Below are 15,835 nucleotides of genomic sequence, written 5' to 3' on the forward strand. Positions count from 1 at the left end.
GACTAAAAATGGTCAGTAATTGATATACGGAAAGGCACATCAGGCAAGTTTCTCTTCAGCCAGTGGGAGTGTCAGTAATGGCATCCTATTCCCTACATAGTGTTCTAGTCAAAAGTATTGCACTATTAGCCCAGACAAATCCTATTACTTTATTTTGCAGACTTATTTGTTTCAGTTTTGAGACAAACTGCTTTTCCACTCAGAGCAGTTACAACAGTCTGCACTGTGGGACATCGATTCAGGCAGAGGGCTGCTTTCCAAAAGCCGTCTGAGAGACATCCACTGTGGCTAAAGCCTCAAACAGAATATTGAGAGTAATTTTAGGTCTATATGAATAGTTTTAATATACAACCAAAGCTCAGCGATGTTCCAATTTGTCATCATAAAATGTACAAGACTAGCATGCCCTCCTAATGGAATCAAAAGTCCTGCAAGTCAGTTAGTATTAAAGGGCAAATGCCAATCAGAATCACAATGTGGAAAAATACTTCCTGCTTCAGGCATGTCATTTAATTCTGGTTCAATTACATTACCGATTTATACAGAGGAAATTTGATAAAAGATTGGAAGACAGTGCAAATAAAGTTGACAATGGACTATGAAAGCTTGGAGAACCAAGGAATAGGCTTTATTTGGAACATACATTTTTTGCTTTAAAAAAAATAATTACATAACAGGACAGGCTGCGTCTGAAATAGAATCCTATATAGTGCACTACTTTAGACCAGAGCCCTGGCTAAAAGTAGTGCACTATATAGGGAATAGGGTGCCTTTTCAGACACCACACTAGTTTATAATGAGAGACATGGCAATAAATACAGTGGGACTGGAGGGTGGCTATAAGAACATGAGACATGGCACAATAAGACTAGCCCTACTGTATGCATCTGGTCTAATGGAATAGCCATTAGAAATTACTCTGTGCGATTTTAGGAAAATAAATGGTGCAGTGATTTGTATTGAAACATACCAAAAAATGTAAAGGCGAGACAGCCACTGGTTACTCTGAGGCTCACTCAATTGTATTGATGTAAAAAAGGTAATAATTGGTCCTTTTAGGTTGGCAGAAAGCAAAGCAGTTGGTGAATTAATTCCTTTAAAGGGATGATATGATCAGTAAAAGAAGTCTAAGGGATAAAAAAAAAATTAAAAGTAGAATGGTTGCAAATGCTACAAAGTTGGCAAAATTAATCTTTACTTCACAGTGTCCCATACTTCATAATGTAATAGTATAATAATATAGCATCTCCAACACTATCTTAGCACTTTATGCTTTAACGACATCGGCATGAACACTACTGCTCAAATGGAAGGAGAGTTGGGGAGGTGGTGGAGAAGGAACAATATTTATCTCTTGTGCTTCAATAAAAAATTTTTTGAAGATTAGCGAGGATAGCAAAAGACTTGCTCTGTTTGTCATCAATAAAATACACTGGTTTAATACTGCTCCGTCTAGCGGTCGTTGTGGTGTTAAGGTGGCGCCGGATTAACCTGGTCCCAGATCGGTTTGTGCGGTCTTGCCAACGCCTATGGTCATTGGCAAGACAGCACAAACTAATCTGGGACCAGGCTAGTGCTGGATGGCCCCGGACAGCCCTAATAGTCGATTCCCTGGTCGATGTTGTTGTAGTGGGCCACGTCGCTGTAGTTGTCCTCTTCCTGATAAGCCACTGGGTACTCCTCCCCCTCTCCCTCCTGGAGGAATTCCTCTGCCTGATAGTCACTGTCGCTGATCTCAGAGCAGTTGGTGCCCGTGCCTTGGCTCCCGTTGGTATGTATGACGGGCTCAGTGGGCGAGCCGCAGTACTTGGGGTCGTACACCTGGCGTCCCAGCCCATACGCACTCATGCCTTTCTGGGACGCCACCTTGTTGGTGCCCATCTGCAGGGAGATGGTGGAGTTGTCCACTGGATGCACCTGCTTATTGTCGAAGATGTCCCGACGCGTTCCCGGGCAGGACATACCAGCCTGGGGGAGGGGGGTCACACTTTAGGAGCTTTCCAGGAAAACAGTTGTTGACTTTAATTGTCTTCAAGACAAATATACGTATCATCAACCATGTGATTATGGCGATGTGCAATGAAAAGCCATGTGAAGTCTCCGTCATATTGTACACTAGATCCCATTGCTCTCCATTACATTCCCTTAGCTCTCTTGAAAGTAGCACTTGCTAGCTAGTTCCTTCCATTACATAGGTTCCATCGAAGTAGACCCCTATAAATGCATCAGTGTTCGTTCTACCCATAGACATTCACAGTGTTTATATACATAATTGGTTATACCTGGCTGGCTCCTTTGTTGGTACCCATCTGCAGACTGATGGTGGTCTGGTCATAAGGCTTGTCTGTCTGGGACCTTGGGTCGTAAAGATGTCTTCTGGTCCCATATGCTGTCATACCAGCCTGGCTCGCACACTTGTTGGTCCCCATCTAAAACACACAGGAACATAGCTGAATAGACGTATTACACTTACATTTTAGTCATTTAGCAGACACTCTTATCCAGAGCGACTTCACCTAGTTTGTTTGGGGATTAGAACCAGGTTACTGGCCCTACGCTCTTAACCGCTAGGCTACCTGCCATCCTACATCTATTACAAGCAATTGAAGAATCAGTTAAATAAGCTACATACAAAACATTCATTAAATCAGGATGATTTCCATTGGCAAAATATTGAAAGGTATAATAATGAACAAAAAAACAAACATTGTATTATATAGGTCACATCCAGTAACAGTCCAACAACCTGTGGCTGTTTGAGCATCAGCATGTCTTACCTGCAGTCCGATGACGCATTGTCCAGCCTTGATCTTATCGTCATCAAAATGGCGTGTCTGTTTGTCTGCGTATTTCACACCAATGTCACACGATGTGTGCATGCCTTTGGTCTTTGCCTGTGGAAGAAGATAAGAATGTGGAAATATATTGATGCTACAAGTCCCTTGGAGAGAAGGAACCCTATCAGAATGTCTTGGTAACACTTTACAGTAGGTGTCAGTCTTTCTCCCAGCAGACACTAACTGTACCATAACATGTCTTATATGTTTAAAAAAAAATCTAAATACTATTCATAATTAAGGAAGTCTTTCTACCCCCCTGGGTATCACACTCACTATGCTAGCAAGGGAGAGCAATGTGCTCTGGACTTGGGTCATGTTGCCGTTCTCAAACAGGTCGTTGGCCTCGAAGATGTCATTGGGCTTCATGCCGTAGGCCAGGATGGCTTTGATGAAGTTGCCAAGGTTCTCCAGCTGGGGGAACAAAACACAGGTTACAGATAGAAATAGATTGAATAGAGCTGGCACGATTCCCTATTATTTCAGACAAGACAATAATATATTTTCTACACATTACATTTCTATCAGAATGTTCTGTGACATTATATCCTCCTGATGGGCATAGCAGATATGGGGGGGGCTTTAGTAAGAACATCAGGAAGTAATAACTCCATAAAGAAGGTGTTGTGTGTGTGTGTGTGTGTGTGTGAGAGCCAGAGTGAGGAGAGAGAGTGAGCTGAAGGCTTAATGAAGGAGTCCATTTATTCTCCATGCATGACATATGGCTTGCAGGTCTTAAACGGTATTAATGAGCTAAACAGCCACCCTTTTGTCTTTGTGCTTTTTTTTACGGAAGTTACGGAAATTACAGAAGACAGTACTCTAAACAACTCCATACATTGAGGTTTAGGTTAGCCTACCTTGTGCCAGTTCAGTTGTGAGTGGTTAATTTTCTTTATCGAGCCAGGTTGCAGTTTGTTTATCAATCTAAGAAAGAGAGAAGGTCAGTCTATCAAATCTGATTGGTCACGTACACATTTTGCAGATGTTATCGCAGGTGTAGCGAAATGTTTATGCATCTTACACACACATTCAGTTTAAACTATTCAAGTTCAATGAAAAAAAATATATATATATAATCCTTGGGGGGGAAATATGCTGACAGACAAAATGCAAATCACCACATCAATCTGTGGATAGACTGGAGTGTGATTGATTACTCATATGTAAAATCTTAGTCAGTCTCCACTCTGCAAACATTAGCTGTAGATCACAGCATAGTGTGGAGGGCGCACACACACAGCAATGTCAACCCTCGGTCACCGTCAGCCCTGCAGTAAACACACAGACACTTACTCTCCCAGGATGACTCCATCCTTTAGGCCCTTCTGGAAGTTCTCGCCAATGGCCATCGCCGTCACCTCCTCGATCCAGAACCGAAGCTCCTCCTCCTTTTGCATGTCATATTTGCCTGCGATCTGAGAAGGTGAAAGCACACAGTGGGTTAGTAAAAGTTCTCAGAACCTAGAGGAACATCTATGTTCAAGCTACAGGGTTGCATGGCGTGTTTCATAATGTCCTTTGACATTGTAATAAAATAAAAAAAGTTTTACATAGAGAAGACTGTAAGAAGTTGTTAGCAAGCTGGGCTTTTACATATCTGCCCCAAATGGCACCCTATTCCCTATTTAGTGTACTACTTTTGATTAGAGCCCTGGTGAAAAGTAGTGCACTATAAAAGGAATAGGGTGTCATTTCAGCAGAGTAAGTACTGAGCTGTGGGGTAAATCAACAGGCTGGGACTGGGGGGGGCTTAAAGCTCAAATGTTGACCTTCTGTCTGGAATAGCATAAAAGCCCAGACGTTTGGCTTTAAATGTTGTGCCAACCAGACGTTTATTTTCTAATTTAACGAGGTAAGTCAGTTAACCTCTACGGGATCGGTGTCCCCCCACGCGGGATGGTTGAGCTAATGTAGGCTAATGTGATTAGCATGAGGTTGTAAGTAACAAGAACATTTCCCAGGACAGACATATCTGATATGGGTTGAAAGCTTAAATTCTTGTTAATCTAACTGCACTGTCCAGTTTACAGTAGCTATTACAGTGAAAGAATACCATTATATTGTTTGAGGAGAGGGTACAGTTATTTACTTGAACATTTATTAATAAACCAAATGAGGCACATTTGGGCAGTCTCAATAAAACATTTCGAATAGAAAGGCAATGGTTCATTTGATCAGTCTTTGCACACACACTGCTGCCATCTAGTGGCCAAAATCGAAATTGCTCCTAACCTGGAATAGTACATTGTGACCTTTCTCTTGAATTTCAATGATGGAACAAAAAAAAAAATGTTTTTTTTCTTTGTATTATCTTTTATAAATGTGTTATGTTCGCCTACATTCATTTCACATTTCCACAAACAAATGGTATCAAGAATATGCATATCCTTACTTCAGGTCCTGAGCTATAGGCAGTTAGATTTGGATATGTCATTTTATGCGAAAATTAAAAAAAAAAAAAAGTTCCGATCCTTAAGGAGGTTTAAAGAACAAATTCTTATTTACAATGACGGCCTAACCCAGACAAACGCTGGGCCAATTGTGCGACGCCCTATGGGACTCCCAATCACGGCCGGTTGTGATACAGCCTGGAATTGAACTAGGGTCTATAGTGACACCTCTAGCACTGAGATGCCGTGCCTTTGGCTCCTGAGTGACGCAGCAGTCTAAGTGATTTAGCTAAGTGATTCATGTAATATAGATTGTTGTTAGAACCTTATTGGGTCCAAACAAACAGTAAAGACGTCAACCGTCCTAGTGAGTCTCAACATTAGGTCAGAAATGCTTTCAGATTCCCACATCGGCTTCAAAGCCAGTGCGAGAAAAAAATACACACAAATTCACGTTGTTCATAAGGGAGCCCATGATGCAACCATGGTTTACTGAGAACTAAAAGAGAAGCTATTTTCAAGACTGACAGACACTAGCACAAACGAAGACACTTAAGGCCATTGGTGTAGTCAGATGTAGTTTTTTCTAGAGCACTTTAATCCTGGTCTATTGCCAGGAAAATAAAATGGCAATAATGTATTTGTGGTCTTGTGTTTTAGTGACAGTCCGTTCTCCCAGGGTCAGCTCACTAAGATGCTGGGTAGCTAATGTGCACCAGGACACAGCTCAGAGGGGAAGTGATGCTATTGGCATCATGGCATGGACAGTAGCCATCGGAGGAAGAGTGTATGTGAAGCCAATTACAATGGCATGCTCCTCTTCTTCTCCCACTGCTTTCTCTCCATTACACACACCACGAGAAGTCAAGGGCTTGGAAACCTTCCAAGCTGGCTCTCTGGATCTGCTAAAAATGTTACATTGAATGTGTTGTAATCTACTGTAAATGACTAAGCACTGAACTGTCAATTACCCACAATTAGATTGCACAATGCCATGGAACTTTTCCAGGTCCTTTCTACAAATGTCACACTACTGAGTATATTTAACTGTGCTTCACAGCTACAGTCACCCATTAGTTCATATTCCATTGTAAACAAACACTTCAACATTGGCCTATGTCCTATAAACATGGGCTTTTAACAAGTGCACTGCACAGTTCACACGGGAGTCAGTTAAACAAACAACCTCATCTCTATAATCTAGTCAAAGAGGAAGACAAAGCATCTAGCCTGCATTCCACTCCTCTCCTTACATTATAGTCCATTCTTTGTTTCACCTTTACTCTACAACTGTAGCTTATTCCAAGTGTGCGGATATTAGCTCTTTAGCACCACATGTTAATACTGGGATTCAAGAGGGATGCTATATGTAGGCTATGTAAACCAGGCATTTGAAAGCTAATAAAGCCATTGGGGTAATGACAGCCTTTTAGCACTACTATGCAAGACTGAAAGCTTGAAGCCCACAAACTTGTAGCCAACTTCTTCCCCCCCTACTCGGCAGAGAAAGGCTTGTTTTCATTTAACTGCAGTTTATCACCCCCCCCCACACACACACACACACACTAAATCCTGTCAGCTGGAATGTGAAGGCCGTCACCAGAAAGACATGCCCTCTCTGAAGCGGTGTACGTGTGTATGAGAGAGAGGGGGAGAGAGGGAGAAACGAGGCCCTGTTCTCACATAATAACAGGCAAAGACAAATCTTCAAACGTCCCTCCATCTTGTAAAAAGGCCAAAGTGGGGTTCTAGTTGCAAAACATGACTCAATGAGAGGACTGGGATGGAGTGGAAGGGATATAGAGGAACTTGTCCATCCCTTCTGAACAGCTTGACAGCACACTGTCATTTACAAAAATTCATCAGAGGCTTTTTGTGCCACTGACTGACAGCAGCTGGAAGCCAAACCATCACCCGAGAACACACAGAGCCCTCAGAGAAATCAGGGAGGATTAGAGAGGGGAGAGATTTCTCTTTCTTCACTTCTCTCTCCCAGCACAGCAGTACTAGTCTAGGAACACTGCCAACTCCCCCCAGTTCTCTTATGTCTTGGAGTCGTTAAACGGAAAGCTTCTGAGGAGAAATCTGGAAAGCTACATGGGCTAAACCCCACTGGAATTGAACCCCAGACAAGCCCGTCTTCCACAACCCAACACTGTACTCCAAAGCATTTCCTGATGACGTTGCAGAACCTAGAAAACATCTGGACGGAGAAGAAGGTTTAAAAAGGGAGAAAATGCCCCAGAAGTCCAACACGATCAATTCAATATAGGCTAGATACACCACTGTTGAGGCAATCGTTGTTTAAAATCAATAACATGTGTATCATCCAGTCTGGTATTGTTTCTCTTTGAAACAATTTATTGTGAAAGGGAATTATATAGTCATGAAGTTCCTTACAATCAAGTTATCGGTCCCATTTATACAATATCTTAAAGAATTGAGGGCATATCCAACAGGGAACTTGACAGAGTCTATGACCAGAATGACCCCCACTTGATTAATTATTTGTTCAATCACACACATGACGAAGTATTGAACAAACAGTCCAGCTGGTATTCATTCATATTTAACCACTATCCATCCGTTAGCTCGGAAAACGCTCCGTAGACCACATAATGTGAAGTGATTGGCCGTGCTATAAAATATGTAGTGAACTAGAAAATGTTTACATATAGTTTGGAGCCTTAATAAAAACCAAACTTGAGACATGTGGAAAGAGCTTATGATGTTAGTTGGTTTCTTGCTTAATTAACAATAACAAAAAATTCCAACAGAGTCAACAAATCGTAGATTAAGCCTTTAACATGTTGTTACAGGCAATAGTGTTATCACAAATAAATAAGTGCACTAGCTAACATTAGCCTTCATCAAAGTTGAACATGTCAAGGTTGGTGAAACACCCAGTGTCGATCTTGGGGATGAGAAAGTAAAAAAAGCTGAACAATGGTTTCAGGAAAAGGGCTCAATTTCTGTTCACCCCAAAACAGCATCTCAGGGGTTAACGCGACAGAACAAGGAATTCAGGAATCAGTCTCACTGTGAAAAGAAAATCCAGCCTGAACCATAGCAGGGAGGGAATTGTCTCCTGTCAGCAAATAGCAGGGGAACACTCCATCCCCCAACACTTCTCTCTGCAGCACTCCCCCCACATTGGTAGTAATGGTACTGGGAGGGGTAAGACAACCCCACAATAACCAGTCCTCCACCACATATCTGGGTTATTTTCATCAGGCACCAAAGCATAGAAAAATACTAAAACATGGAGGGACTACCTGGACTTTTGAGAAGGACTACCTAGACTCATTTTTCATGTTCTGTTTCAAAGCCAGGGAAGCCTGAGATGGGCCTCATTCAGCCAACCCCGGGCTCCTATCCAGGTCTCCCTGCCTGCTCCAGGGCCACTAGAGAAAACACACATTGAGGTAGAGGAGAGCAGAGGAGATGACAGAGCTTGCATTGTTGTGTGTCTTGTGGTTCCAAGACTGCACGTCTGCAATCTCTTTCCTGCCAAAGATTCAGTAGAGATATACAACCAAATGCTCTGTTTGCTTGAGGAACCAACAACTCGCCCACCCAAAGACTTCAATGGAGTGGAAAAACAAACAAGGCAGAGTCAGACCTACATGAATGGCGAAGCTTTGTAGCCCCACTATCTACAATCAACTATTTTAGCAAGCATGTATTAGTAAGTAATCAGATAAATGTGATGGGATCTCCTATCAGACCCGGCTGGAGAAAATATAATATTTACTACTGAAACCCTTTGGGTGAGAAACAAACTGAACATTAAGTTGTTTTTTTCTGGGTGGAAATCTTTACTTCTGAAACCTTTGGGCTGAAATGAAAACAAACGCAACATGAAATTCTCAGGAGGGCTATAGGATACTTGGTGGTGACCCAACGTCTTCTGACCTCATTAATACGACTCCCTCTTTCACACAGCACCGGATTCAGCTAAAGCTCTACCCTAACAAGAGCAGTCAAACTCTAAGTTCACCACCCTCCAACTGCTGTAGGAAAGATATGACAGATGTGAGTTCATGTGCTCCCAGGCTCCAGAGGGAATTCCTGCTCTATTTTACAAACACTTGAGAAGTCCAAGCCCAAAAAAAAACACCAGTTAGTCAGACAGTCAAACATTTGGTCAACACTTCAACCTGAGTGGCGGTGATCCCTTGGAAAGCACTGCTGGCTTGTTTGATTACAAATAAGTAAAGTGGTGGTTTGACTTTATAAACAATATGGGCTGAGGAAAGTAACTTTGGAACACAGACTGTTCCAAACATTCAGCTTTTTCTCTAACATAATCAAGCAGGAAAGGACAACAACTATTATTAATTTAAAGTGCGCGTGTGTGTGGTTGAATGACAGTTGCTGGTCATCTTTCGACATTAGCAAGCATTTACATTGGAAACTAAGCTGCTTTCCATTTCCCCTTTCAGAATGCACTGGATATTTATCACAATTAGCCCTCAAATAAAGCATGTGTGTTGGCAGCCACCCTGGAAAATATCAGAAAGCACATACGCATTAGAAGAACGAGAGCTAACATAATTTTAATATTTTCCCGGCTGAGCCAGCGTTTGGCTGTACTAGTATCGCTCATCTGATCCTGTCAAGGTTCAAGAGATTACCTTAACTAAAAGATTTTCATACCACCACAATGTGAATTAAAGTACAAATGTAAACAGGGGCAGTAGGTACAGCTAGGAGACATGACGCTGTAGCCTAAAACTGTAGCCTGTCTTGAACCACTTTATGGATCAGATGGACCACAACAGAAACTGTGCTAATTAAGGAATGAGGTGGTCGGGTCTCATTAAGGCATGAGAAACAGATGGTTTGAGCCACAGGATTATAACTCTGCTTGGAACCACAGCTTAATGAATTTATACTCGTAATATCCCAGCTTCAGGCAGAGAGAGACCTCTCAAAATGACAAATCATAGGAGAGAGCACCATAGCTCAGTGAATTAGAGATCTTTCAGATTGGGTTGTTTGTTGCTGGTTTCCAGGTTCCAGTTTCTCACGTTCAGGAAGTGTGAGACTAGGGGATGTTGGTAATAGAGAGGAATCATTGAGGAATTCTAAGCATCTCTGACATGTGACTTCCAAAGAAGCCTGTACAATACGCGTGATTGCATGTATAGTTTCCTCCAGTTTCTGCAGTGTGTATTTAATCAGAGCTTGATAAATTCACAATCTGCTGGAGTGTTTGACAAATTCTTGACTTAGTGTGCCAAAGGTTGACATAGAAATCTGTCACTTGAAAGCCAGCCAGTGCAAGGCAATGTATGAATGGACTGTGTAGGCTACTCTAACACTGGGTTTGTTGATGATCTCATCGTTCTGCAACACACTTAAATACAGTAGCCTTGATTCCACTGTGTTGTTCACAAGTTTTTGCGCTCCTGGTCAATTTCTCCTCAAGGATTGTTGAAAAATATTCATTATCATCCCTCTCTAACTGGATTTTCACATCATTGGCCAACAGCAGACTATGACTGCATGCTTATCTTTTATCAGGAGAGAGAGAGAAACATTGGCTGGCATCTGGCACCACTGCTATCAATTCAAACCGAGACAGGGCAGATAGAAACGGTACACAGTTTCACATAAACATTACACATGGGCCTGAGTAGGCTATGCGCCTTCGGCCTTGAACGTCCTGTTTCCGATGGATAGGCTGATCGACGATGTCATGATTCAGTCATTTCCTACAGGGGGACAACTTCGGTAGCCTAGGCCAATGTGTTATGAACCAGTGGGACATCAAATCCAATTTTATTGGTCACATACACATGGTTAGCAGATGTTAATGCGAGTGTCACGAAATGCTTGTGCTTATAGTTCTGAAAGAGCAGTAATATTTAACAAGTAATCTAACAAATTCACAATGACTACCTTATACGCACACATATGTAAAGAGATTAATAAGAATATATACATATAAATATATGGATGAGCGATGGCCGTGCGGCATAGGCAAGATGCAGTAGATGGTATAGAATATGGTATATACATATGAGATGAATCATGTAGGATATGTAGACATTAAAATAGTGTTATTTAATGTGACTAAAGTAAGGTATTAAAGTGGCCAGAGATTTGAGTCTAAGTTGGCAGCAGCCACTATGTTAGTGATGGCTGTTCAACAGTCTGATGGCCTTGAGATAGAAGCTGTTTTTCCAGTCGCTCTGTCCCAGCTTTGATGCACCTGTACTAACCTCACCTTCTGGATGATAGCGGTGTGAACAGGCAGTGGCTCGGGTGGTTGTTGTCCTTGATGATCTTTTTGGCCTTCCTGTGACATCAGGTGCTGTAGGTGTCCTGGAGGGCAGGTAGTTTGCCCCCGGTGATGTGTTGTGCAGACCTCACTACCCTCTGGAGAGCCTTACGGTTATGGGCAGAGCAGTTGCCATACCAGGCAGTGATACAGCCCGACAGGATGCTCTCGATTGTGCATCTATAAAAGTTTGTGTTTTAGGTTACAAGCCAAATTTCTTCAGCCTCTTGAAAAGACGCTGTTGCGCCCTCTTCACCGTGCCGTCTGTGTGGATGGACCATTTCAGTTTGTCCGTGATGTGTACGCCGAGGAACATAAAACTTTCCACCTTCTCCACTACTGTCCCGTCAATGTGGATGAGGGGATGCTCCCTCCGCTGATTACTGAAGTCCACGATCATCTCCTTTGTTTTGTTGAGTGAGGTTATTTTCCTGACACCACACTCCGAGAGCCCTCACCTCCTCCCTGTAGGCATTCTTGTCGTTGTTGGTAATCAAGCCTACCACTGTAGTGTCGTCTGCAAACTTGATGATTGAGTTGGAGGCGTGCATGGCTACACAGTCATGGGTGAACAGAGAGTACAGGAGAGGGCTGAGAACACACCCTTGTGGGGCCCCAGTGTTGAGGATCAGCTGGGTAGATATGTCGTTTCCTACCCTCACCACCTGGGGGTGGCCAGTCAGAAAGTCCAGGACCCAGTTGCACAGGGCGGGGTCGAGACCCAGGGTCTCGAGCTTAATGACCAGTTTGGAGGGTACTCTGGTGTTAAATGCTGAGCTGTAGTCAATGAACAGCATTCTTACATAGGTATTCCTCTTGTCCAGATGGGATAGGGCAGTGTGCAGTGTGATGGCGATTGCATTGTCTGTGGACCTATAGGGGCGGTAAGCAAATTGGAGTGGGTCTAGGGTATCAGGTAGGGTGGAGGTGATATGATCCTTGACTAGTCTCTCAAAGCACTTCATGATGACAGAAGTGAGTGCTACAGGGCAATTGTCATTTAGTTCAGTTACCTTAGCTTTCTTGGGAACAGGAACAATGGTGGCCATCTTGGAGCCTGTGGGCACAGCAGACTGGGATAGGGATTGATTGAATGTTCATAAACACACCAGCCAGCTGGTCTGCTCATGCTTTGAAGCCACGTCTAGGGATGCCGTCTGGGCCGGCAGCCTTGTGAGGGTAAACATGTTGAAATATTTTGCTCACGTTGGCCACGGTGAAGGAGAGCTCACAGGCTTTGGTAGCGGGCCATGTCAGTGGCACAGCATTGTCCTCAAAGCGAGCAAAGAAGTTGTTTAATTTGTCTGGGAACAAGACGTTGATGTCCGCAACAGGGCTGGTTTTCTTTTTGTAATCTGTGATTGACTGTAGACCCTGCCACATATGTCTCCCATTTGAGCCGTTGAATTGTGACTCTACTTTGTCTCTATACTGACACTTTGCGTGTTTGATTGCCTTGCGGAGGGAATAGCTACACTGTTTTCGGTCATGTTTCCAGTCGCCTCGCCATAATTAAAAACGGTGGTTCGTGCTTTCAGTTTTGTGCGAATGCTGCCATGAATCCACAGTTTCTGGTTAGAGAAGGTTTTAATAGTCAGTGGGTACATCCCCACCGATGCACAGACTAATAAACGTGCTCACCTAGTCAGCGTATACGTAAATGTTGTTGCCTGAGGCTACCCGGAACAAATCCCAGTCCACGTGATCAAAGCAATCTTGAAGCTTGGAATCCGATTGGTCAGACCAGTGTTGGATAGATCTGAGCACAGGCGTTTCCTGTTTTAGTTTCTGTCTATAGGCTGGGAGGAACAAAATAGAGTCATGGTCAGATTTGCCGAAGGGAGGGAAGGCTTTGTATGCATCGTGGAAGTTAGAGTAGCAATGGTCCAGAATGCTACCAGCTCATGTCGCTCATTCGATATGCTGATGGAATTTACTTGGCTCATCGCATTCTACCAACTCTTTGTGGCGGGCCGAGCGCCTGCAAGCTGACCACGGTCGTCAGTTGAACAGTGTTTCCTCTGACACATAGGTGAGGCTGGCTTCTGGGTTAAGTGAGTGGTTGTTAAGAAGAGTGGCTAGGCGGGTCATGTTTCAGAGGATGCATGACACAACCTTCGCTTCTCCCGAGCCTGTTGGGGAGTTGCAGCGATGAGACAAGATCGTACTTGGATAACATGAAGTTGGGGGTAAAATTACACCATTTTTATTTTTTAAAATAACAAATAATTTGATACTAACCTACGTAAGAGTCATAACTTGTAATACCTTGACCAAAGAGAGACTGTCAAAGAATACAGCAGAGTTTCTGTTTTTATGAGTGAGTTCATGGCTAAGTGATTTGAGGAAGTGACTTGCTGTTTGGGGCAAGTTTCTCAAAAATGTGAAATCACAAACAAAAAAATAGAGATTTGGTGGTTACATTTCTCTCATTTATATGGGCTGCCATTTGGCTGAAACACAATTTCAGGATTGTGGCTTTAAACCAGGGCCCAACCCGATAATTCACCTTTCATTGCATTTGTTGTTCAAGTTACACTAAATAACCTGTTATAACATCTCCGACTGACAGACAGCTGTACAGTTACAGTGTAGCCCCCATTGCCACATTTAAATGTGGGGGCATAGCCTACCCATTGCCCCTATACTGCAGACTCTAATGATGTCAGTCTTATCAGTGAGCTGGCTTATTTGGCTCAGGTCAGTTAAAACAGCAGGTGATTTGGCTCCTAAAATGGCTATTCGTTCAGTAATAACCGATCTCTAATGTAAAACCTACAAAGTTGCCTAGCACTATGTCAGATCTTGACATGGGAGTTCAAATATCCTACAGCTTTACATGACGAAAATATTAGGCGGCCTGAAGAAAAAGAAAAAAAACGCACTGCATAAATGTGTGGACCAGAAAAAGTCTCTCACCTTACTATTGTTCCTGCAGTGGGGAATTACAATATTCAGAGAATGTTTGTATAACTTTTCTGCAGTTAATCGTTGTCTGGAGATAATTTAAAAAAGGCTCTTTCACAGACGCGATTCGGTTAACTGTTAAAAAAAAAAAAAAAAAAAAAAACGTTCGAACGAACCATCACTAGCGAACTCCTCCCTGTCCCACTGCTACAAACAATGCATTGGCCTTGCACTCATGCTACTTCCAGTGATAATTGTTTTTCAAAAACAATTAAGTAAAAACAGTTGGTAGTTTAAAACAGTTTAATTAATGTGAAACTTGTTTTTTTCCGTCTAAATTTCTGTAGGGGATAGTCCCATATGAAAAGGGCCCTTGTAGCCTATTAATCATAACCAAAGATGATCTGCCATAACAGTGCATCAAACTATTAAACCAAGGACGACTCACATGTTCAACTCTGTAGCCCATTTCAGCTGCAGCAGCAATTGGTTGGTTCAGTTGGTTTATCCATAACGGCAATAATTTACAAACCAAAATGTGGTTATAAAAAAACAAACAAATGATTTACTTTTTAGTTCTTTACTCACTTTGCTTTTCACCTCTGCTGATAACCCGTAGGCTGGTCCCTTATTGAATGAAGTCATATTTGTTTTAGATTTACAACCAAAGTCAATATCCACTGCTACAAAGTAGCAAAAACGATTCCTTTCGGTTACTTTGTATCACACAACGAACAGCGTAGTTCGGCGTCCCGTTCAGTCAGTCCAAAGGAGGAGTTTAAATCCGTGCAAATGTGTGGACTGTGAGTATCGCAGAGGCTGGTCGGACTAAAACTTCTCGCTTCAATACCTCATTTTTGTTTGGAAAAAATTTCGCAAGACCATTGACGGAGCCTTCCGAGCCAATCAGAGGAGCGGATTCTACATACCTCTCCCCATTGTTGGAGGCTGCTACTGTAGTGCATTTCTACGGAAGAGAATGATGTTAGTGATTTTACCAGGAACAAGCTATCCCATGTTATCTGATTTTACTGTCCATTTGGTTTGACATTTGATGTCTAATGATGTTGTTGTGGCTACAAACATCACTGATTTACACTGAAAAGGGACGGAAATTAAGCACAGCATAGCCTATAATACATCTTTAGGTAAGTAATAGGTTTAATTTCATTGTTTGATGATTTGTAGGCTACTAAAATAAACCAAACACTGATTTATTTACTTACATTCCCTATAATAAGCATATATTGACAAAACTGATCTTGGTGCCTCTTATGAATTGGATTGATTGGATCACTGCAGCCTTACATGCTTGTAAAATAACAAATTATTTCATTCTTGGCTGGCTGCCATGAATTTTATTGGTGCAATAATTTGCCCCATGAAAAATAGCCAGATTGCCAATCAAA

The 15,835-nt window shown here is 42.4% G+C and overlaps 1 protein-coding gene across 2 annotated transcripts; it reads right to left on the reverse strand.

Moving 5' to 3' along the window:
- Positions 1 to 606: 606 nt before the first annotated feature.
- LOC112215539 (calponin-3-like) lies at positions 607 to 15,269 on the reverse strand. 2 transcript variants are annotated; one of them, XM_042299010.1, is made up of 7 exons: positions 15,015 to 15,269; positions 4,134 to 4,255; positions 3,698 to 3,764; positions 3,114 to 3,251; positions 2,778 to 2,894; positions 2,283 to 2,429; positions 607 to 1,968 (listed from the first exon to the last, which is right to left on the reverse strand). In XM_042299010.1, the coding sequence occupies exons 1-7, from the start codon at positions 15,069 to 15,071 to the stop codon at positions 1,597 to 1,599; spliced, it is 1,020 nt and encodes a 339-aa protein (XP_042154944.1). In that variant the 5' UTR covers positions 15,072 to 15,269; the 3' UTR covers positions 607 to 1,596. The 2 variants fall into 2 exon arrangements, with proteins under 2 accessions (XP_042154944.1, XP_042154945.1); XM_042299011.1 differs by lacking the exon at positions 15,015 to 15,269 and adding an exon at positions 14,875 to 14,985.
- Between the last annotated feature and the right edge of the window lie 566 nt (positions 15,270 to 15,835).

This window comes from Oncorhynchus tshawytscha, linkage group LG16, assembly GCF_018296145.1.
Source record: "Oncorhynchus tshawytscha isolate Ot180627B linkage group LG16, Otsh_v2.0, whole genome shotgun sequence".
Classification (NCBI taxonomy): Eukaryota; Metazoa; Chordata; class Actinopteri; order Salmoniformes; family Salmonidae; genus Oncorhynchus; species Oncorhynchus tshawytscha.